The sequence below is a fragment of the Muscardinus avellanarius genome, assembly GCF_963383645.1.
Source record: "Muscardinus avellanarius genome assembly, chromosome: 4".
Lineage (NCBI taxonomy): Eukaryota > Metazoa > Chordata > Mammalia > Rodentia > Gliridae > Muscardinus > Muscardinus avellanarius.
The window spans coordinates 162,087,131-162,108,962 of NC_137789.1; the positions used below are offsets into that span (position 1 = coordinate 162,087,131).

The 21,832-nt window shown below is 59.1% G+C and overlaps 1 protein-coding gene across 1 annotated transcript in view; it reads right to left on the reverse strand.

Annotated features, from left to right (window-relative positions):
- Positions 1-210: 210 nt before the first annotated feature.
- Positions 211-21,832, reverse strand: part of CFAP46 (cilia and flagella associated protein 46) — a gene marked incomplete at both ends in the record, with an annotated part of 88,889 nt that continues 67,267 nt past the window's right edge. Inside the window, 24 exons of the mRNA XM_080694888.1 lie at positions 211-335; positions 485-691; positions 1,233-1,346; positions 1,388-1,468; positions 1,542-1,678; positions 2,018-2,231; positions 3,390-3,502; positions 4,097-4,199; positions 4,388-4,423; positions 4,494-4,554; positions 4,659-4,729; positions 7,531-7,668; positions 8,148-8,311; positions 10,299-10,382; positions 10,614-10,757; positions 11,026-11,147; positions 11,524-11,654; positions 11,973-12,049; positions 12,481-12,578; positions 17,168-17,338; positions 17,797-17,976; positions 18,050-18,178; positions 19,649-19,837; positions 20,571-20,759. Of these exons, the coding sequence (XP_080551014.1) occupies positions 211-335; positions 485-691; positions 1,233-1,346; positions 1,388-1,468; positions 1,542-1,678; positions 2,018-2,231; positions 3,390-3,502; positions 4,097-4,199; positions 4,388-4,423; positions 4,494-4,554; positions 4,659-4,729; positions 7,531-7,668; positions 8,148-8,311; positions 10,299-10,382; positions 10,614-10,757; positions 11,026-11,147; positions 11,524-11,654; positions 11,973-12,049; positions 12,481-12,578; positions 17,168-17,338; positions 17,797-17,976; positions 18,050-18,178; positions 19,649-19,837; positions 20,571-20,759 (3,078 nt within the window). The remainder of the gene's footprint in view (positions 336-484; positions 692-1,232; positions 1,347-1,387; positions 1,469-1,541; positions 1,679-2,017; positions 2,232-3,389; positions 3,503-4,096; positions 4,200-4,387; positions 4,424-4,493; positions 4,555-4,658; positions 4,730-7,530; positions 7,669-8,147; positions 8,312-10,298; positions 10,383-10,613; positions 10,758-11,025; positions 11,148-11,523; positions 11,655-11,972; positions 12,050-12,480; positions 12,579-17,167; positions 17,339-17,796; positions 17,977-18,049; positions 18,179-19,648; positions 19,838-20,570; positions 20,760-21,832) is intronic.

Here is a 21,832-nt window from a genome sequence, read left to right on the forward strand (position 1 = left end):
GGACAGGGGCCGTGTCTAAAGTGGGTGCCTGAGAAGCAGGAAGGGGTGTGTGGGTGGGCCTGGGGCTCTGTGAGACTTTTTTGCTGCAGACAGAGGCCAGGCTGTGTCCTGCACTGGGGTGCAGGAACCAGGGAGAGGGCGTGAGGTGGGGCCCGCCTCAGGACGGGGCCAGGAGGACGCGGCGCCTGGAGCCTCCGGAGGACAGTGTGGTCATGCGATGGCCTGGTGGGGCAGCCCATACAGGACCAGACCCAGTGCAGTGGTGAGCGGGTCGGTGCTGTCAAAGGTGAGCTGGAGGAACATCAGCTTGTCCCCTGTGGCCTGCGGGCCCTCATCTGCAGAGGCACAGGCTGTGAGCTGACCGGGGTCAGCACGTCCTGCTCACCCAGGCCCAGGGCACGTGGGGGACAGTGCTCTGTCTCCAGGGGCTGAATCTGCCCAGCGGGCCAGTTCTTGCTCACTCAGGAGAAACCCTCCTCCTCACCCCTCGCCCTGGCCCGCTGGGTGGCCAGCCTCCCTGCCTCCTGAGCACTGCCCTGGGCGGCCGGGGGAGTGAGTTCAGGGGACGCCGCTGCACGAGCTGGTGCGTCAGCCCGGACACAGCTTGTCGCTCTCCTCTGCTCTACCCCAAAGTAGCCAGCCGGCCATGGGCACTCCAGCAAGGCTCCCTGGCCCCGCACCGGCTTCCTCACTGCGCGGGGTCCGTCTGTCAGTCAGTCAGTCAGTCAGTCAGACAGACAGACAGTCAACCGCATTTACTTCTGGCTGACTGTCCCAGCACTAGGGACCACGTCGTTTCCCAAAGTTAACCTCTCTGGTTGTAGGTGCTGAAGGTTCCATACTTGTGTCTCCTGGGATGGCTCTTTCTCAGCTGAGGCAGGGAACCCCAGTGCCAGCACAGTCAGCCTTGTTCTACCCTGGGTTTCACGCTGGCCTCCCTATGGGGGACCTGGCGTTGGGCTCTGTGAGGAGAGCAGATCCCAACCTGCGCCCCCACCGAGACTTTACCCCACGGGCTGGGAGGGGCAGGCAGGAGGGGGCAGCTGGCTGGTGGCCACAATTGGCTGGACGCATGTCTGGGCCGGTAGCTCCTCCTCCGGGTCCCTCAGCCTGGCCAGCACCAGGCTGTGTCTAGGTGACCCTGCTGGGTGCTCAGTTTCTGGGACTCACAGCTCACGGTTCTGACTCCAAGGGTGCAGTTTCCCTGACTAGGTGGGCTCTCTCACTCCCACTGGGCTGGATCCCCAACAAGGCGCTCTGGATCCCGCCTCGCGGGGCGCCCATCCTGCGGGCTGTGAGGATGCAGCCTGCTCCCCGGGACTGACATGGAGCACGGCAAGTGGCGGCTGCGGCACCGAGGGCGGGCGCGTGGTGGACCGCCCCTTACCTGGGTTCGCCATCTCAGCACCCCCCATCTTCTGAAGCAGACGGACTGTTTTCCCAATTGGGTTGCCAACTGCCAACAGATCTAGGCAAAAACATCCCCTGAGCTGGGCTGTGGACACCCCGGGGTGGCTGGGGCCCAGGGGCCGGGCACTCACTCTCCCACAGGAAGCCGGCCCTCAGTGCGTTGTCCTGCAGCACCGACGGCCACTGGTTGGCCACGATGCTCTTGACGCCCACCAGGCTCAGCAGGATGGCGGTCTCGATGGGCTCCTCCAAGGACAGCTGTGATGTTCTGCGGGAACCTGGCTCTGTGGGCTGGCACCGCTGTGCCCGGCCCGATCCCCTCCCCACCTCCCCTGCAGGGACGCATGTTGGCATGGCTGCCTTTACATCTCTGCAACAATTTCCTCCACAAAGTTAAATGCTTTGCAACGATAGCATTTCCCTTTGCTCAAATCCACCCCAGCCCCAGCCTAGGGCCAGAACCAGAACTGAGAGGTGGACGGCCCCAGCCACCATCCTAACAGCCCCACACTGCCCTGGAGTGTGTGAGCAGGGCACCCCGGGGCTCAGCCCCTCCCCAGCAGGCCCAAGGCTGCAGCCAGGCCCTGTCTCCTGCATCCACACTGACGCAGGCACTGCGTCCTCGGGCCCCACAGGGAGCAGATCCTGGCCCCTCGTGACCTGCCCTAGCATGGCACACTGGTCATGGGCCCACCACCTCCCGCCCAGGACTCTGCTCTGGGGCACGGATGCCAGGCACCTCTTGCTCTCTGAGTTCTCCTTATGCCGCCGCAGACTCTCAGAGGACCGCATCAAGTCCAGCAGGATCATCATCTGGCACTCTGCAGGACAGCAGGTCAGCTCAGCAGGTGCCCAGCCCCGCACAGCCAGGCGGCGGGAGTGCTGACCATCAGTAGAGGCCCACACCTTCAGGCCCACTGCGCCTTCTCGGGCTGTTGGCCCGAGACCCATGGACCAGGCAAGGGGAAGCGAGGGGGCCTGCCTGCAACTCCCCTGTCCAGCAGCAGGTCCCGGCTCCCCCATCATGCCACACAAATGAGGGTACAGGCTGCACTGATGAGAACCTCGGCTCATGCCTGGGTTGCCCCTGCGCTGCCCTGGGAAGGGGCTAGCCAGAGTTGCAGCTGGCCTGTGAATGCTGTTGGAGGGCCCTGAGGTTGACCAAGTGCCCCTGGTCAGGTGTTCCTATTGAAACAGGGGCCCAAGCCCAAAATAGAGCCTGGCTATGGCTGTCCACAGGAGCCCCTGCAGACACAGAAGGGACAGCTGTGTGCTCCCCGCAGAGGCCTGGCTTCACTGGGCTTCGCGGTTGTCCACAAATGTCCAGCTGTGCAGGGCCAAGGCTCAGCAGGGTTGGGGCACCTGGGTGGCTTCCCCCTTTGCGTGGCCTTGGGTGGATGACTTCTGCTTGGGTACCACCTCACTTGGACTAGGGGCCCCACCTCAATCTCTACCTGGGATAAGGAATCAGCTTCCAGGTGCTTTTGGCAACTAGGCCCAGGTGAGGTTCTAACAGAACGGGCTGGGGGGCCTTCTGACCCTACCCAACCTTCCCAGTGCAGGCTGGGAAGGGTCCTGGGCACCAGGTGACCATGGTGGACTCAGAACCCGATCTGGGACAAGCGGGCACTTGGAGTGTGGCCACAGGTGTGGCCAGTGCAGCTCCTCAGGGTACCCTGAGGGTCCCTATAAAGGCCCAGCATGCATGGCTACTGGCCCCCAGCCACCCACCAGGAGCCAGCAGGGCTGAGCCAGTCCACCCAGGGGCATGGGGGAACACAGACACTCCACGATCAGTAGCTACTGGATCAGAAACAGAGGGCGACCACACACTACCACCCTGCTGCACACTGCTGCATCGGATCTACCATCCCCTGAAGGCCGCCTTCTGACCCCACTGCCCTGAAGGCCGCCTGCCATCCCCCCTCCCCTGAAGGCTGCCTGCTGTCCCCTGAAGGCTCCGGGGTGGAGGCACTCACCTTGCAGATTCATGGCAGCCAGTCTTTCCACTATTATGTGCGACAGGAAGCTCTCCATCCCGTAGAAGAAGAAGCCTCTGCAGCTGCTCAGCACCTGTTCCCACTCCGCCTGGCTACGTGGGGCGAGAAGCCACACGTGACCCAGGCCTGGCTATGCTTCGCCTCTTTAGGGTGCCTTTCTAATGCCCAGACTGGCCCTGGTGGCCACGGGCTACCTCTAATTTTGCACTGGAACCCAAGTGACCCTCATCTTCCAGGGCTCTCAGCTGGCCTGAGGGCTCCCAGAATGGACCTCAGTCTGGAGTAAACATGCATCTCGGCAGGCAGGGCTGGCTCTGGAAAGTACTATAAGCAACTTCCCTGATAGACAAGCACATGAGGTTCTGCAGGCACCCACAGTGCCCCCAGGTTAGGAGACAGTGGCTAAAACAGGGTCCCCCTGCCATCCCCTGCCCCAGCCCACACTGCAGCCCACCCCGGGCCTGTACGGCTCCCTCCCCGGGCCCATGGAGGCTCAGAACTGGCAGACCTCCGAGGTCACCCAGAGACCCTGCTGGTCCTTGCGCTGTGCAGAACCTGGGGCTTCAGGCGCCACCTGTAAGGCGGGTGGCGGCAGCGCTCCCCACCCAGGAAGCCAGGGTAGAGGAGAGGGCCAGGGCCCGGTGGGTGAACGGCCGGGGCCTGGCTGCTGAGAACCCAAACCACACCTCGGAAACTGCTGGGTCCCCAGGTGTCCGACCCATCGTGACGTGAACATTTCCTGGAATCTTTCCAAAATTTCCTTGGTCACGGAGATGGGAGTCAGCATCTCTGCAGGGAGAATTGGAGCGATAGAAGGTGGCCCGTGCCCGGGGCCACTCGCAGCCTGGGAGGAGCCAGCCTCCAGCAGGTGGAATGCCGCCCCTTCCCCTCCTTTGTGCAGAGACTGCTCAAGCCCGCTGAGCGAAGGCTGGCACTAAGGGACCAGCAGGAGGAGGAGCTGCCTGGGAAGCTCTCACCTGCGCCCTGGGCCTCTTCGTAGGGGTCCACAACATCTGGGTCTTAGTCAAGGACAGACAGGAGCACTGCATGGAGTGCTGGCACCACACGCCCGTCAAAGGATACACTTGAAGCTGTCCGAGTCGACCAGGATGCAGTCCGGCGGTATCACCCGGGGCATGATGCCCTGCACCAGACAGGGGCGTTAGGGCTGCGTCCGGGTCGGGTGCCGGCGGGCACACGGCTGGGCGGTGCCCCGGCAGAAGTCCCGGCTCCGGCCCCACTGCCTACCTTCGCGCCCCTCTTCCCCAAGTTCTTCTTTTTTAAGTCTTTGCCTTTGCTCTCCTTCTTCACAGCTCCTTCTGTTGACGACATAGAAAGAGGGTGCTGTAGGCAGTAGACAGGAGCGGGGGCTGGAGCCCAGCGCTTCCAATGTTACTGAGCTACCCACTTCAGCGTGGGGTGGAGGGTGTGCTAGGGGCTGGATCCAGGGCATTCTACCTCCGAGCTAGAGCCCTAGCCCTATTTTATTTTGTTCACTTTGAAACAGGGTCTCACTAAGTTACAGATAAGACCTGCCCTTGAACCTGCGACCTTCCTATCTAAGCCTCCCAAGTACTGGGATTACAGGTGTGTGCCACCACGCCCAGCTTGAATTATTCACTTTAAATAATGAATTTTATGTTCTTTGAATTTTGTCTCAGCTGGGGGGAAGGGTAGTGAGCTGGGGTAAGGGCCAGGGCCGTCCCCTCTCCCTGACTTCTAGCCTAAGACTGAGGTGGCAGGGATTGAAAATGGACCAATCAGGGCCCAGATCTAAGGAGCAATTGGAAGAGTTGCCAGGCTATATAAACCAGCTTTTCCAGAACAGCACTGGCAGAGCAGCAGTGAGGAGCGGGGTGGGGCAGTGGGGGGCAGTGGGGGGGCAGGGGTGGTGGGGGTTGGGGTGGGGGCCGCGGGGGTGGGGCAGTGGGGTGAGGCAGTGGTTGCAGCTCAGAGGCACCCAGAGCCAGCCAGGTGGGTGGGAGGAGAGTGGGAAGGCAGCGGTGGCCAGCGCCTCCCAGCCCTGTAGTGGCCCTGTGCTCTACTTCCCAGGTGAACCCAGATTCCACAGATCAGTGAGGTCGTGTGCTGCTTGTGAGCCTGGTTTACTTCGTGCATTATACCACCTTCTTGGCTCATCCAGGTCAAAATGTCAAGACTGCCTTCTCTGGCAGTCCAACAGCACGACATTTGCACACACACACCATGCTGGCTTTATTCATCTGTCAGTGGACAGGAGGTTAATCCCCTGTCTTAGCTGTGTGGCATCCCCTGTCGTGATGTCATTTCCTGTGGATGTACCCCACTGGGATATACTCACACCTACCCACTGGGATATACTCATACACGCCCATTGTTCCACTTACAACTGCCCACTGGGGTACACTCATACCCGTGCATGTGCACAGAAACACCCTGGGATATACTCACACACACCCTCTGGGATACACTCATACACACACATGCACACACACTGGGATGTACTCACACACACCCTCTGGGATATGCTCAGACACAGCCACTGGATACACTCATCACCCCAGCAGCAGGTGAGGGCCTCCTCCTTGCCACCTCCGCACCCCTGCCAGCACTTGGTATGGGCGATTTTGCTACCTTGGCCTCTAGTAGGTGTACGGTGGCATCTCACTGTGGCTTCTTTCTCTCTTTCTTTCTTTCTTTTTTTCTTTCTTTTTCTTCTTCTTCTTTTTTTTTTTTTGGTGGTACTGGGGGTGGAACCCAGAGACGACCTACCTCTGGGCTATACTCCCAGACCTTTTTTGTTTTATTTGGAAACAGGGTCTCACTAAGTTGCTGAGAGCCTCACTAAGTAGCTGAGGCTGGCTTTGAACCCGTGGGATCCTCCTGTCTCAGCCTCCCAAGCGCGGGATTACAAGCGTGCGCCACCACGCCCGGTTTCTTTCTTTCCCCCTTCCTTCCTTTCCTTTCTTTTCCTTTCCTTTCCTTTCCTTTCCTTTCCTTTCCTTTCCTTTCCTTTCCTTTCCTTTCCTCCCTTCCTCGTTCCTTTCTTTCTCTCACCTTTCTTTCTTTCTTTCTTTCTTTCTTTCTTTCTTTCTTTCTTTCTTTCTTTCTTTCTTTCTTTCCTTTTTGGTACTGGGGATTGGACCAAGGGATGTTCTACCTCTGAGCTACACCCCAGACCCCAGCCCTTTTTATTTATTTTTTGTTTTGTTTTGAAACAGAGTCTCGCTAGGTTGCTGAGGCTGGCCCTGAACCTGAGCCCCTCCTTTCTCAGCCTCCCCAGCACTGAGATTACAGGCAGGCATGTACCACCATGTCCAGTGGCTTTAGTGTGCATTGGCCTAATGGCCGACGACACTGAACCTTAGGCGTCATCCTAATGCCACTCCGTCTCCTGCTGGTGGTTGGCTGTGAACCCACTGAGGAGTCTTGCTTTCGTTCATTGTGAGGGCTGCCTGGGGGGCTGTAGTCTGCGGTCCTCCCCAAGCAAGATGATCTGCTGCCTGTGGAGCGTGGCCCAGTGCATCCTTCTCCCCTCTTCTTGTCAGACAGTTTACGCTGACAGTTATAGAACCCCACAACCACTTCTGTTCTTTTTTTTGCCCTCAGTTTTTGCTTAAAGCCATTTAGAGAGATACTGCAGGAAGGCTGTCTGCTCACCTGCCTGGCTCCTCTCTGCCTGACCTGGGCGGCTTCCTCTCCCGTGTCGCCCACACTCCTCCCTTGCCTCCGGGGCCTCTGCAGCCCTCTCCTCCCAGGCTCCAGCCCTAACTCCAGCCACCTCGGTGCCCCAGACCCTCAGAGCCATCTCTCGGGCTCGCCCCGGGCTCCCTCCTTCCTCGGCCTGGAATCCTCCAGGTGGCAGCCCTGGGGATCCCCTCCGTCCCCCTCCTCTCGTGGGGCTCTGTCCTGCGCAGCCTGGTGTCTTTGTTTCAAATTGTCTGTTTTTAGTTGTTTCATTTGGAAGGACAGATTTGGTCTTCATGGCTTCATCTTGCATAGAAGCAAACGTGCAATTTACTTAGTTTTAATTCAATTTGTTATTTACCGAAGCATAACATCTAAACCCCCAAACTGTACATACGCCCCGGGTACAGCTTGAAGAACGTTCACAGACTGGGCATGTCTGCACTGCCCGCACCCCGCAGCAGCTCGCTCCCTCCAGCCTGGCTCCCACCCTCCCTGGCCCAGCCTGAGCCCTCCCGTCCCCGCCATTGCTGGTCTCGTTGAATGACTACAGAACTACTGTCAGCCACCAGTGCCTCTGTGGGACAGATGTCTGTGAGGACACGGCAGCTTGAAGCTCTCCCCCCAGGATAAGCACCTTCTAGAACGCGGGGACATAGGAGGCCTTCTGTCAAAAGCACCGAGTATTCACATTCTATACATCTCTTGTTTTTGTGTGTGGAGCTGGGGATGGAACCCAGGTCATGCGACCTCCAAGCTACACTCCCTGCCCAATTTTTTGTTCTTTATTTTGAAACAGGGTCTCACTAAGTTGATGAGGGCCTTAGTAGCTGAGGCTGTCTGCGAACCAGGATCCTCTGGTCTCAGCCTCCTGCCTTCTGGGATTACACACATGTGCCACCACACCTGGCTTTACATTCTCTAAATATCCTGGAATGACTAAGTGTCTAGGAAAATGTTGCAGGAATTCATCATTATTTTTTGACAGAAATCAACGTCCTCTTATCTGAAAAGCATTTGAAACATTTTAATTTTAAAACTAAACATAAGAGGCTTAAAGGCCATTCTCACCTGTCTCTTCCTTGTGGAGACGAGAGCACAGCAATTGGAGAGAAAATTCTCGAGACACAGAGGAGTAGCCCTCGTGCAGTCCAGCGAGGCCCTCCAGCGGCAGCTCTAGGAAGTGCCTGTCCACGATCAGGATCAGGTTGTCGGCAACCTCGGGCTGAACTGTGGTTTGGGAGAAAGAATGGAGCTGGGGGCGGGCAAGCCCCCGGGCAGCAGCCTCTGGAGTCCTGGCTTTGTGGTCTGGAGACTGGCCTGCCTGCCGTGGCCCCCAGACTGGGAAGCCGGACCTCAGCCCGGCTTGCAGAGAACAGGGGCTGGGGGCAGGCTGCTGGGCCAGCGCTGGGTTTGAGAACGAGGTGGCGCCCACACGTGGACCTGGGGAGAGCCCACGTCACGGTGGGCCTCGGGGCCCCTTCCACAGGATGACGTTCTCCAAAACGGGCCCTGCGAGGATTCTTGGAGGAAGGGCCGCCTTGCTTCTGTGACCTGGTGGCACCTCTGGTGACCGCCGGCAGAAGCGCCTGCTCTCTGCAGTTAGAATTGGTACTGGGGGGGGGGGCACTAAGACACGGTGACTGGATCGCCTTTATTTACAAAACCAAAGCAGGTGTGCTTGGGACTAAGCAGTGACCCTTCGTATCCCAGTGCTGGGTTTCCAGGTAGAGTCTCCGTTCAACAAGGTGGCTTTGTTGGAGTGTGCGATGTGGCCACCATTCCCTAATGGCTTAATGACAGCATATAGGTCCCGAAGCCCTGATCCTTAGGTCTGACTGATTTGCAACTGGCAGTCCCCAGGACGCTGTCTCCAGGCTGGGGGGCACTTGGGACCTTCAGAAATGGAGGCTCTTAGACCGGGTGTGGTGGTGCCTAAGACAGGAGATCGCACAGGCTCAAAGCCAGCCTCAGCTACTTGGTTTCCAAATAAGTATAAAATAGGTCTGGGAGTATAGCCGGAAGGTAGAAAAGCCCCTGGGTTCTGTTAGGATAAGCAGCCCAGTCATGCCAAAGATGGCACCTCTCCGGCTTCTCTTCGGATTGTGCTGACTACCTCATAGCCAGCCAAAGGGGGCACGGGATGCCCAACAACCAGTCCCCTGATAACATACTCACTGAGGTATGAACCACCCAATCAGTGAACGCCCTGTACTTCGTGCGATCTTCTGCTGTGAGCGGAAGCCCCCTCCTATTTTCAAAATATTCTTAGCTGCCTGATATAAAAGGGAGCTGGGCTGTTTTAATAAAGCTCTTGCTTGCTTATCTCTGACGGCTGGCCTTGGGTCTTTTCTGCACCAGACTTTCACTTTCCGGTTCCACCCCCAGTATCACCAAAAAACAAAACAAAACAAACTAAACCAAACCAAAAAAAAAAAAAAAAAAAAAGAAGAAATGAAGGCTCTTTTCTGACAGGGTCTGTAACCACTCCCTTTGTTCTCTGCTGAATGGTGTGTGTGTGTGTGTGTGTGTGTGTGTGTGTGTGTGTGCGCGTGCGCGTGGGAGAGAGGGAGAGAGAGAGAGACAGAGAGAGACAGAGAGAGAGAGAGAAGCAGACAAATGGAAATTTAATAGATGTAATTGCCTTTTGTAAAGAGTGGTTTATAAAATCAAAGGTGCCAGGTGAAGAAAATGCAATCTTGGCCCAGAACCCTCCTGGCTGCCAGGTTGGGGGCACACCCTAACCTCCTCCTCAGGGTGAGGAGGAAGCAGGGGGGTCTGCCCCAGTAGTGCCAACAGGACCCTCAAGTCAGCAGAAGTCGCAGTCCCTCCCACTGAGCTGTCCAAGGCAGGGCTAGCGTCCGTCTTTCCTGGGAGCATCAGCTGCCCCTTCCTCAGAGCCTGCCTCGCCCTGGCTGGGGACGCCCTGCCAGGGTGGTGGTCCCGGTCCATTTCACCACTTTTGCTCATGGGCGCTGCCTGTGGCAGGAACTGTCCATTCCCCATGGAGGGCAGGGTTGCTGGGCCCTCTCTGCATGCCAGCCAGCATCCTGCTCGGAACTTTCCAGGGCCTTCCCATCGTACCCGGAGCACCCAGTGCTCGGGGTGGGTAGCGCAGGGCCTGTGTGCCTCCTGACCCGCCATGCTTTCCCAAGGGAAGGTGAGACAGCTGCCTTCCTCCCCCGGGGACCCACAGCGGACCTGGGGCTGGCCTGCCTTCACTTACCCTGCGGGACAGACGGTTTCCTTTCCTTCTCTTTGCCCTTGGATTTCCCTGGGTCAGCCACAACCACAGGCATCGGCATTCTGAAAGTCCAATGCCATATTCAGGTTCTAAAGTCTAGAAGGAGCATCGCATGCACACTGAAAAGCTCTCCCTCGGCCTGTGCCCTCGGGCCTCTGAAGGCCACGAGAGCCGAGCCTCTCCCGCCGGCCGGCCTCGGGGCCCTGGTCTCCCTGAGCCGGGCCAGGCAGCTTCAGCAAGTGGGAGCAAAGTGGGACTTCGTGATGAGCTCTCCTCTGGAGTGGATGGCCCACCCCTCCTCCTCTCCTTTCCTCCCCAAATAAGTGCAAGGGCGCTCCAGATCCGCCAAGGCGCTCGACCTCCCCCGCCGCATCCAGACCTGGCTCCCAGGTGCGGAGGCAGCAGCAGGACCCCACTGCAGCAGGTCTGCAGTGCCACTTCAGGAGGGGCAAGGAGAGCCACGTGCCACCCACCGGTCAGGGGTATCCCCATGGAGAGGAGTGGGATCCGAGGGGGCAGCTCTACACCTCCTAGCAATGGCCCGGCTCACGCAGGCAGGGCCACATCACCACTCCCCCAGGGCCTCTTCTCCAGCTCTGAGAGGACAGGAGCCTCCCCCGAGGCCCACGGAACCCAGCAGAGAGGCGTCCAGCTCCGGCCGGGAAGCCGGCTGGTCCACTGAACACATGGCAGTGCCGCTGGTACCTGGGCTCGGGGAAGCTGAGCAGGGTCCTGAGCGGCTTCAGGTACTCCTCCATCGGCTCCAGGATGCTGCTGATCTTCTGCAGATCTGGGCTGCGCTCCTCAGAGTGTGGGCTGTTGGATTCCTGCCTCCACCCGGACCGCAGCCTGGTCAGGAGGTGTCTGAGAGGACCCCCACAGCCCCACCCAGGTCTGCAGAGTGGGAAGACCCGCAGGAAGGGGCCCAGCTGGGCTGCACCGGCCTGGCGCACCTCTCCCTGCCCTCCCCAGGCTCCCAGCCCGATATGCCCACCCGCTCTGGCCTCCTCTGCTGGCACCAAAGAGCACCCCAGCTGCGGGGACAGCCCTGGGCAGGGCCACCCTGTGCTGTGCTGTGCAGAGCGGGGCTGCTGGGGCCCTTTCAGCCCAGGCCCTCTCCACAATACAAGAGAGAGTTCTCTCTGTGAGGAGATGGGCGTCTCACCACCTGGGGGGTCCGGGGCTCCTAGCTTTGGGGCTCACCAGGTCTGGGGTCAGGGCTGGGTCCTCACTGTGCACCCGGGCCTGGACCTGCTCCCGGAACTGCTGGGCATTGGCCAGCAGCTCTGAGAAGGCAGCAGGGCTCACGGCCACCCGCTTCACTTTGCAGTGGCCTGTGGAGACACAGCCGTGCCCCTGGGGCTGGGACAAGGAGCCAGGCCCACACACGCGTGGGGAGGGCTCCCTCCCTGGGCACTTGGCAAGGCGGGCACTGCTGTCCCCAAGGGGCCATTTCTCCATGCAGTCACCACTGCCCTGAGTTGAAGAGGGGCTGGGGGCCAGGACAACTCGGGGGAAGAGGGGTCCCTCAGAGGCTCTGCCTCTGACTTCTGTCCCCTCCTGGCAGCTACAGGCTGGGCACGGCTGCGCCCGATGGGAGCGGGAGCCAGTGGGTGCTCAGGTCAGCCGGGAGTAGGGCTCACCCCACTCACCACCCATCTGCAGCACCCTTCCTTTGGGTACCACCGGGGACTTGGGTTTCTCATAGACAGCGCAGTACAGACGGGTCCTGTTGACAGATGGGGCACAGGTGGGCCCCCAGAGGAGACAGAGCTCGGGCTCGAGGGTCCTGAGGAGCCGAGGAGGTCAACGCTCCCCTCTGCTCCCCCACAGGCCATGCCCCAGCCCAGGCAGAAGCCCCAGGAAGTCGGGCTTTGTGTGGCCTGGTCAAGGCCGAGATCAGAAAGGGCCCCGAGGATACAGGGCGCTCGAGCTGTCCCCATCACTGCGGGGCTCGGTGCACACTAGGCCGCCCTCCCAGCTCTCTGGTCTACTTCAGTGGGCACATCGAGGCCCACCCTGCCCACAGGCAAAGCTCCCTCGTGGGGACAGATCACAGCGGGGCAGCCTGGGGAGGGCAGGGCGCAGGCCTCCCTGGCTGGCCCACTCTTCTCAGCCGGGCACACTGGGGGTGGCACAGTGACGGGGTGGGGGCCGCACCTGTCTCGTGAGTGGTGCAGAAAGAGGAGCCTGAACGTGGGCGGGATCTCACTCAGGAAGTTGAAATGCTGCTCCGTGATGCACAGGCTCTGCCAGGCCTGTGAGCGACAGACGGCCATCAGCGAGAGCCAGATGTGGGGTCCTGGGTGGAGTCTTCCCTACAGGGGCTCCACGAAGGGCAGCAGAGGCCCAAGAAAGCCACTGGCAACTCAGAAAAAGGCCCCTTCCATGCACTGTTGATGTGGGAAACCCAGGTCACACAGCCCAGAGCACCCAGGAGCCCAGCCGGGAGCCCAGCCGGGACAGTGAGGAATTCTCCCACACGTGCTCCACCGCGTCTTCCTGCCCTCCTCCCTCCTGCACCCGCACTGGCACAGGCGGGTGTAGGATGTGTTCCTGTGCTGTGCCACACTCCCTGGGGAAGTCCTCCTTGCCCAGGCGTGGGCAGAGAGGCTCCTGCCTGCCCGCCCAGGCCTCTGCTTTATCGTGGCGGTGAGTGTTGTACGCTGAGGTCTCTGGGTGACACCGCGCACACTGTGGCCACTGTGCCGCCGGCAGCCAGGGGCCAGCATTGGCCCTCAGGCCCAGGTCGGGGCCAGGAAGCTGCAAACGCTTGGGTTTCGTGGGTCACAGCCTCATGGCAAGCGTGGAGCCGGGCATGGCTGCCGCCGGGCCTCCACATAGGGCCGTGAACTGACGAGCTGGCCTCTCTGCCTGGCCTCCAGCCTCTTTCCCCATGGAATGTGGCCTGCTCCCGTGACCGCAGGATGCAGCACAGCGGGCGTCAGGCTGGGCTTAGCTGTCTCTGGGTTATAAAGCAGCAGTTTGCGCAGTGATCGTTAGGGGAGCAATTGCTGAGCAGTCTGGCCTCACACCTCGTCTGTGTGAGGAGCAGCCGCTGTCTGCAGAGGGCGGACAGGAGGGGCCAGCGGCCATTAACTAGCGGTCATCTGAGTGCTTACTGGGTTCATCAGAGGCACACAGAGGCCAGGGATGGTAAAATCCACATCAGGAAAAACAGGCCCATGAGCTTACCAAATGCACCAGATGCCCAAAGAAGCAATCTCCTCACCTGAGTTCTGTAAGAGGAGGGGAACCCCAAGACTGGACACGGCGGCTCGCTGGCCCTGTCACCTGATCACTTGTCAAGAACCTCACCCAGGAAAATGGCTGCGGCGACAAGGGATGTCCTAGTCTCTGCCCCCAGCCTTTGCTCAGCGTGGGTTCTCCTACCTATGACCGCACGTGGCCCAGTCTAGCCCGACACCTGAGGCCTGGGCTTCAAAGGGTCACTCTGAAGTTGCCGGGCCGCACTCGTGCCAGCCTTGAAGGACCCGATGGAGGGGTTCTTGAAGAGTCTGGCTGGCGCCTGCAGTTTATCTGCTCTCTGCATTTGCTGTTGGCAAGCCAGCTCTGCAGAACGCTTCATTGCTAGAGTGTGGTGTGTGGTTTTAGGGCTTTACAGACCAGACACTAAGACTCGAATAAAAGTCGTGTCTTGCTTACGGCGCCGGGTGAGGCACGAGACCTGGTTGAGGAGCGGCCTGCGAGAGTGGTGTGGCTGGTGAGTTACTGCTGTTCCATGAATCCTGACGTCGTGTCTGGCCCACGTTCATGACGTAGATCGCTCAGGACCGACCCCACCCAGGTGGGCACACGGGGTGGCCGGCCTTCTCTTTGCTGCAGGGCGCCGTGGTATAGACATACCACAGCGTCTGCTCCATCAGCCCTGGGTGGCTTCCTTTGGGGGGGCTGTTGCTGTGAATGGCATTTCAGTGCCAGTTCTTTGGGCTGGTCTGCCTGCCTCCCGGCACATCCTGGAGCCACCTTTAGCCCCCACTCGGCTGCCCGCGGGACCACAGAGACTCCTCGTTCTGCACTTCAGACATTCTGGTGGGTGTCTGGTGTCTGAATGTGGTTTTAGTTTTTGCATTTCTTTGGGCCAGGGCCGCTGACCTTTGCCCACGTGCCGGCGCTCCACCCACTGGGCGCTCAGCCATGCAGTCCAGCTCCCTCTGGGAATGTGGGTTTGTCCTGGCACTGGCGGGCGGTGGCTGAGCTGCCCCGTGTCACCGCAAAGTGCCTTCCATGGCTCGGGCACCGTGCTCGTTGCTAGCTCTTGTCAGCAGCTTTTCATGTTTTCTTTCCCTTTACTTTAATATTGTGGCCTTATATATTAGGTGCCTCTTTTCAGCAGCAGGGAGATGGATTTGGGTCTTCTTTTTTCTCTTGATATTAGGAATTGAACCTGGAGGTCCTTGACCATGAGTTACATCTTCAGCCCATTTTTATTTTTTGAGACAGGGTCTTGCTAAGTTGCCTAGTCTGACCTTGAATTTGTGAACTTGATTCAGCCTCCCAAATAGCTGGATTACAGGTGGGTACCCCTGAGCCTGCCTGTGTTTTTCTTTTTATTCAATCTGACAATCTCAGTCTTTGACTTGGAGTACCAAATGTATGTATGTATGTATGTATGTATGTATGTATGTATGTATGTGTTACCAGGGGTTGAACCCAGGGACATTCTACCTCTGAACCACCCCAGCCCTATTTTATTTTTATTTTGAAACAAGGTCTCTCTAGGTTGGTGTGAGTCTCACTACTTGCTGAGGCTGTCCTTGAACCTGAGATCCTCCTGTTTCAGCCTCCCGTTTACTGGGATTACAGGCATGCACCACCACACTGGGCTGGAGTGCCCAACTTATATCTATTTAATTACCAACATATCGGGTTTAGGGTTACTCCTGCACTGGTGTCGAGTGGGCTCATATGTTTTGTATTCTCCCCCTCTTTCTGCCTCCTTTTGGCTGATAAAGCATTATTTAAACGTTCCTGTTTGTGGCCCAGCTGCACATTATCTTAGTGGTCATCCGTAGGGATTGTAACACTCATCCTTGACTGTGACTTCTGCTACTTCTTTGGTAGTGCGAGGACCTTGGCTCCAGCCTCGGGCAGTGGGGCCTGGTCTTCGCAGCTCTCCTCCTGGGTGCTGGGCTTCTGCTTCACCCCATTCACACTTTCATCTGGGATCCCCTGCCCAAGGTTGTTCTTGTCGTTTCTTTTGTTACCTGCTGGCAAATCACCTCAGTGTGTTGGTCCAAGCATGCCTTTGCTTGCCTTCATTTTCGACAGTGTTTCTGAATATTCAAGGTTGGCACTGCTGAGCGAGGGCCCCTGGCCCTTCCTCCGTTGGCCCGGTCAGGGCCTGCTCGTCTGCCTGCTCTGAGCGCTGTCCCTGGGCACTGAGCTCCTCTGCCCTCATCACTGGCCGGGATCCCTGGGCCTGCCACTTCCGTCCGTGTGGGCAGGGTCTCAACCTCTGGCCTGCGCGCTGTCCTCTCCCTCCAAGACTCAGCGTGGACGTGCGCTGGCCTTTTGCGGGTGCCTCTCACCTCCCCGTCGCCCTGGCTGTCCTTCCCACGGGATGTCTTTCCTGTCTGTGTTCCAGTCTCAACTCATGCTTGGGCTGTGCACATTTCTCCTGGAACCTGCCCATCTGGCTCTTTACTTCTGAGGGTCTCCGGGATGCTCACGGAGTCAGCCTGCCCTGGAGCTGCCTGGGCCTGCAGGTCCTCACTATTCCCCAGCTCACTGCCTCTAGAAGCTTTTAGGTAAACTGCAAGCCCAGAGGTGGCAGCGTCCCCAGCTGGTGTGTCATGGTCCCCAGGGCCTGTGTGGCTGCCCCGTGCTCTCAGTCCATCCAGCCCCCAGAGCACCAGTGCCCGGGACTGTGGCCTGAGGGGGCGGTCGGCTCCCTTCCTGTGGCATCATGTCAGCTTGGCTGGTTCTGGTTACTGCTACAGCTGGCACAGTCCAGCTGTGCCCGGGGCCGCTGCCGTTGGCTCACAGTGGACCTGGCCCCGGTTCTGCCCCCAGGCCTGTGCACACAGGAGGAGGGTGGAGGTGGCAGTCCCCACACTCAGCCCTGTGCGCCTCACTGTCCCCATGAGGAGGGTGGCTTCGTCCCAGCCACAGGGCTGGCCTTGGTGCGTCCCTCGCCGCCCGACCCAGTGATCACGTGTCCCCATCTCGGCTGAAGGAAACACACAGGTGCTGTCCCCAGGTCTGGCGACGGCTGGGCGCCTTCTCCACGCCCTACTTCAGTTCCTCCTGACCTCGGGGCCCTGGTTCTCAGCGGGCCGCCTGCTCCATGCTGCTGTCTGGGCAGTTTTGCTGCCAAGTGGGGCCGGGGTGGCAGTGCTCCCTACCAGCAGAGGGCTCGGGCCCAAGGGTCAAAGCAGCCCAAGGGTGGATGAGGATAAGCCCTCAGGCCCACCACGGAGCGGACGGAGGAGGAGGAGAGGAGGCTCTGCCAGAGCTCTCACCTCTTCTCCACAATCCGTATTTCTTTAAATACTCTGATTCACCCTAGGGGCCAGACAAGAGAAGCTTGTGCTAGCTACAGCACTCTGCCTGAGTCCCCGCGGCATGCCACGCTGCCTAGGAATAGACGCTTCCTGGAGCAAGTGAGGGGCAGGCACAGCCCTCCACAACCCCTGCCAGGTGGGCCGTCACTACCCCACAAGGCCCAGGAGGAAACTGAGGCCCACACATGGAGGGGTCCTCCCAGAGAGGCGCTGGAGCAGAGCCTGCGTGACTTGAAAGCTGCTTTCCAGTGCCTGGGTACGAAGCAGAGGTCTGCGGGACACTCAGGGACAAGGTCTGGAGGCCTCCCCCGCCCCGGTACCTTGGAGATGGTGACCAGCCTCTGCTCCACGCTGGTGAACAGGTTGTTGGCGGTCCTGCCCTGCTGCTTCAGCTGGTGCTGGAGCTGCAGCAGGGCGGCCAGCTGTGAGCTGCTGGTGTTGGTGGTGGCTCTGAGCAGAACGTCCTGCATCATCTGGGAGGCTGAGCAGCTCTGAAACAGACCCGGATGGAGAGCAGCCACAGCTGGCCCAGGGAGGCAGGTGCAGATGCCCCTGGGAGGCGATGCTCCCCTGGCTGCCTGAAGCTATTGGGGCCAAGCTTTCTTGCCTGCCAGACCTCAGAAGTCTACTAGGCAGCCCAGGCCAGCCCTGCCTGCTGGACCGCTGCACCTGCTGCCCTGGGCACCCGGGATGAGTATGTGAGCATGTGTGAGCCACAGCGACCTGTGGCCGGCGGCTTTGCCCTGCTCGAGAACCAGCAGGGTCTGGGCTTGGGGCACAGGCACGGCCTCACCTTCCAGCGACTGGGGCCAGGCATCAGCCTGCAGCTCTCTCTTCTATGAAGCTCATCCCCGTGGGTGGGGCCACCAGCAGGGGTCTGTGGGGTAGGACCCCTCCTTTGAGGTGTCTGGGAAGGGCCGGGCTGGAAGGGACCAGGGTGGCACAATACCTGGGACAGTGCTAGGAACTGGCAGGTGGTCGTGGGGTCCAGGGTGCCGATGCACTCCACCATCTCCAAGCTGGCGGCTGCTGCGATGCCCAGGAGGCTGCCACCCAGGGCCACGTGCAGGCACTGCAGCAGCACTTCTGACGCCTGGGCCAGGTAGCGTTGGGCCACCACCATCCGCCTCTGCAGGGGCGCAGGCGCAGGCTCAGTGGCTGTGGGCAGAGCCCCTGAGGGATGGGTGGTGTGCAGCACGTACCCTCAGACTCTCCCCCTTCTTGGTGTACCCCTCGGCAGCAGCTCTGGGCGGCAGGTTGGCGGTGGCCTCTGCACTCTGGTCCTCGGCTTCCTGCTCCATGGACTGGCGGCTGTCCAGCTTCCCTCCGGCCTGCAGAGCACCGTGTGGGCAGAGGGGCTGAGCCGCCCCCACCCAGGTCTGGTCTAGTGGGCTGGCAGGCTTTGGCCCTGGGGTCGTCTGGGGTGGGCCTGGCTTTGAGCAAGTGTCCCCGCAGCACGCTGGTCCTCCCGTCCAGCCCGTCGGGAGGACCGTCCTTGCATGCCGATGGTGCTGCCAGCGGCGAGTGAGTCAAGACCAGGAAGCAGAAGGAAGGGAAGGGGGAGGTGCCCAAGAACAGGGCTGGAGGGGACCCTGGGTTTGCGGGTCACGATTCCAGAGGGAAGCTTAAAGTCAATACGACTCAGGAGTGCCTGATGCTGCCTGCTGGCCCCAGCCATTCAGATGCCCCAGAACCCTCCAGGTGGGAGATCCTAGAGGGCTGGATGGGCCAGAGTCTGCCTTCTAAACATGACGAAACCAGACTAGAATCAGAAACTGAAGCTGACTGAGAACACCACGACTGCTGTGAGGTTAACCAGTGTCCTCAGCACCATCAGCCAGGTGGGGAAATCACCGGAGTTTAGAAGAGAAGGAAGCGGCACACCCCTGAAAGCCTACGAGCCACGGCCAGACCGCTCGGAGGAGAGCAGCCCCTGGAGCACAGAAGGAAGCCTGCACAGCCTGCCCTGGGCCTAGGTGTCGAGAGGCTAAGCAGCTATGATCCCCTCGTTGCAGCAAGGAAGGGAAGGAGCTGGCGGGGCTGTTTTCTGGCTCCCCGTGTGAGTCGGGCATGTCGGGGACGGCCTGCCTGGTGGGGGGTGAGCAGCACCCCCCCCACAGCTGAGGACCCCACTCAGAGAGGACAGCTGAGGACCCCACTCAGAGAGGACACCTGGCCCCTGTGGTCCACGTGTACCTGGCTCGGGCTACCTATGCAGGTGCTCACAAACACTAGATGAACAGGCCCAAAGTTCCCATCAGTTCACCCAGCATGGGTTTAATCTTGACCTGGGTTCTGAGGACACAGGACAGCCTCCGGGGCTGGTCCCAAGGCTGAGCCTCCTGGTGGGCTTGGAGGCTCTGGGCTTGGGGGATGTCTTTCTAGAGGAGCTGGCTGGTGAGGACATCCTGGGTGTCCACTGAGCTAGTCAGTGTCTTCCTGGGAGAAAAGCCACCTCTGCCGAGGGATTGGGAAGGGACCTGGGGCATCCAAGGCTTGAGGGGCTGTCAGTGGGTCCTGAGTGGGCAAACCACCCCTACAGGGGCCCTGGAGAAGGCAGCCCTTCTCTGGATGACGGCCTTTCACAGAGATGCCTGGGTGCTCTGGGCAGTAGGCTCTGGGAGCCGCAACGTCGTCTGGCTTCCCTGGGCAATAGGCAGCGGCTGTCCCATGCAGGTGGGGAAGGGCAGCATGGGTGCTCAGACACTCCCAGGCCACTGAGCCTCCTGGGGCAATCGGCAGTCCTAACCCTCTGCCTTTCCTCTTTGGGCACAGGCAGGGATGGGGGCAGGGACACCTACCAGGAGGCCCTCCTCCCAGCAGAAGGAGGGGTGCACGGGGTCTGCATGCACTGCTAGTTGGTGGAGGGTCCTGCCGGCCAGGCCCAGGAGCTGGGCGCGGATGTCCGCGCAGCCCATGCTCAGCGGCTGCAGGCTCTCCAGCTGCACCAGCGCGATGTGTGCCAGGGTCCTCTTCAGGGTGAAGCGTTGCTTCAGGAAGACAAGAGGACAGTCACCTCGAGAGCCAGCCACCGCCTCAAAGCCCAGCAAGCCCACCCACTCCACAATGCAGCCAGAGAGGGCACCAGGCACTGGACAGTGTCCCTGCTCCATGGGGTCCTGTGTGGTGGGGTAGGGATCTCCAGGGCTTAGGTGCTGGAAAGGTCTCAAAGCTGCTCAAGTAACCTTACATTCTGGAGCTCACTGACCAGTCACGCTCACTCTCAGGACCATCTTTGGCCCATCTACAATGTCATATTTGCTGGATTTACATTTGATGACACCTAAGTCAACATAAAATGGAAGGGCATGTGGTCCCTTCCAGGCAAATCTATCACTGTTCCCCGTTCAGTGCTAGGGATGAAACCCAGGGCCATAGACAAGCTACATAAGTGTGCTGCCTCTGAGCCACAGCCCTGGCCACCACTGAGTTTGAACACAGTGTAATTCACTTCTGTTGATCTCTTTGGCCGTCTAGCATAAATAGTTGAAGCGTGGTATGCTAGCGTAACTAGTCTCAAGACCTGGGACGGCAGCTTCGGAAGCACCCCCCAGTAAGACCTGCATCCAGTCAGCCAGGAACATCCCCCGACGCCACCAAGGCCGGCCCTCCCAGCACCTCGGAGCTGCCAGGTCAGGGGAGCCGCTGGTGCCCGCTCACCCGTGCCCCTTCTGGAGGTTGCCTTCTAGAGGGCGTGGGTCTGCATGTGCTGCCCACACTCACCAGGCCGATGGACGCGTAGTCACTGCTGTTCTGCAGATAGCTCTCCAGCAGCTTCTCCAGGGACCTCTGTTCCAAATGGTGGTCCAGCACCTCAGCCCAGAGGAACTGCAGCATGTCCAGAGACGTTTCCACGAGGCTGAGCTTGAGCTGAGCCAGCCTCCTCATGGGAGGGCTGTTGAGGTTCTGTAACTGATACATACGGTCAAGGCACACAGTCAGCGCAGCGGACGCCTTTCTATGAAACTAAGCCCACACCTTAAAGCTCTGGCAAGGCACAGCTGGCACGAAGCCATCTCAGTACACCCTGAACTGTCACCACGACCGCGAGGAGGAGCATGCTGCTCCTCGTTTTCAAGGGCCCGTGTCCCTCCGTGGCTCCTCCTCTCTCCCTCCCTGGACCCGCCTCCTTCCCACCGCTTTGCTACTCGCTGGCACTGGGAGTTAGTTCTGCACAAATGGGTTCGCACAGTTTGTAGCAGTTATGTCTGGCTCGCCTCACTCGACATAGTGATGCTGAGACCGTCCATGTCGTTGAACGTACATTTATTCCCTTCATGGAATAATGCAGGTGTTGTTCTATGCAGGATGGACCTCGGTTTGTTTATCCACACGAGCATTAGCTCCAGCTTTGGGCTGCCATAAATAAAGTGGCTATGAACCTTCAAAGCCAGCGTTTCCATGGATACATGCTTTCGCGTCTCCTGGAAATGCTGAGGGATGGAATGACTGGGTCGTGTGGCAGGCCCATATTTAACTTTGTACAAAGCCGCCAAACGGTCTCAGCGGAGTTGTGCTGTTTCACATTTCCACCAGCAGCAGGCGAGGGTTCTAGTCTCCCCATGGTCCTGCCAATGCATGGTTAGTCTTTAAAGCCGTAACCACTTTAATAAGCATCTGGTGGTTTCTCATAATGGTTATAATTTGCATTTCCCAACTGACTAATGACGTCTGTCTTCTCATGAGCTTAGTTATCATTTATATTTTATTTGAGGAAATCCCTGTTCAAGTGTGTTGCTCATTTTTAATTGGGTTGTATGAGTTACTTATCTATTATGGACACAATGCCACCATCAGGTATGTAATCGGCGAGTGTCTCCTCTGGTCTGCGACTTGTCTTTTCCTCACTCTTTACAGTGCCTTTTAAAGAGAAGTCCAATTTTCAACTTTCGTTTTATGGATCATGCTTTAGATATCAAATATAAGAAGTCCTTGCCAAACGCCAAATCTGAGGTCCCAGAACTGTTTTCCTATGAGTTCTTCAT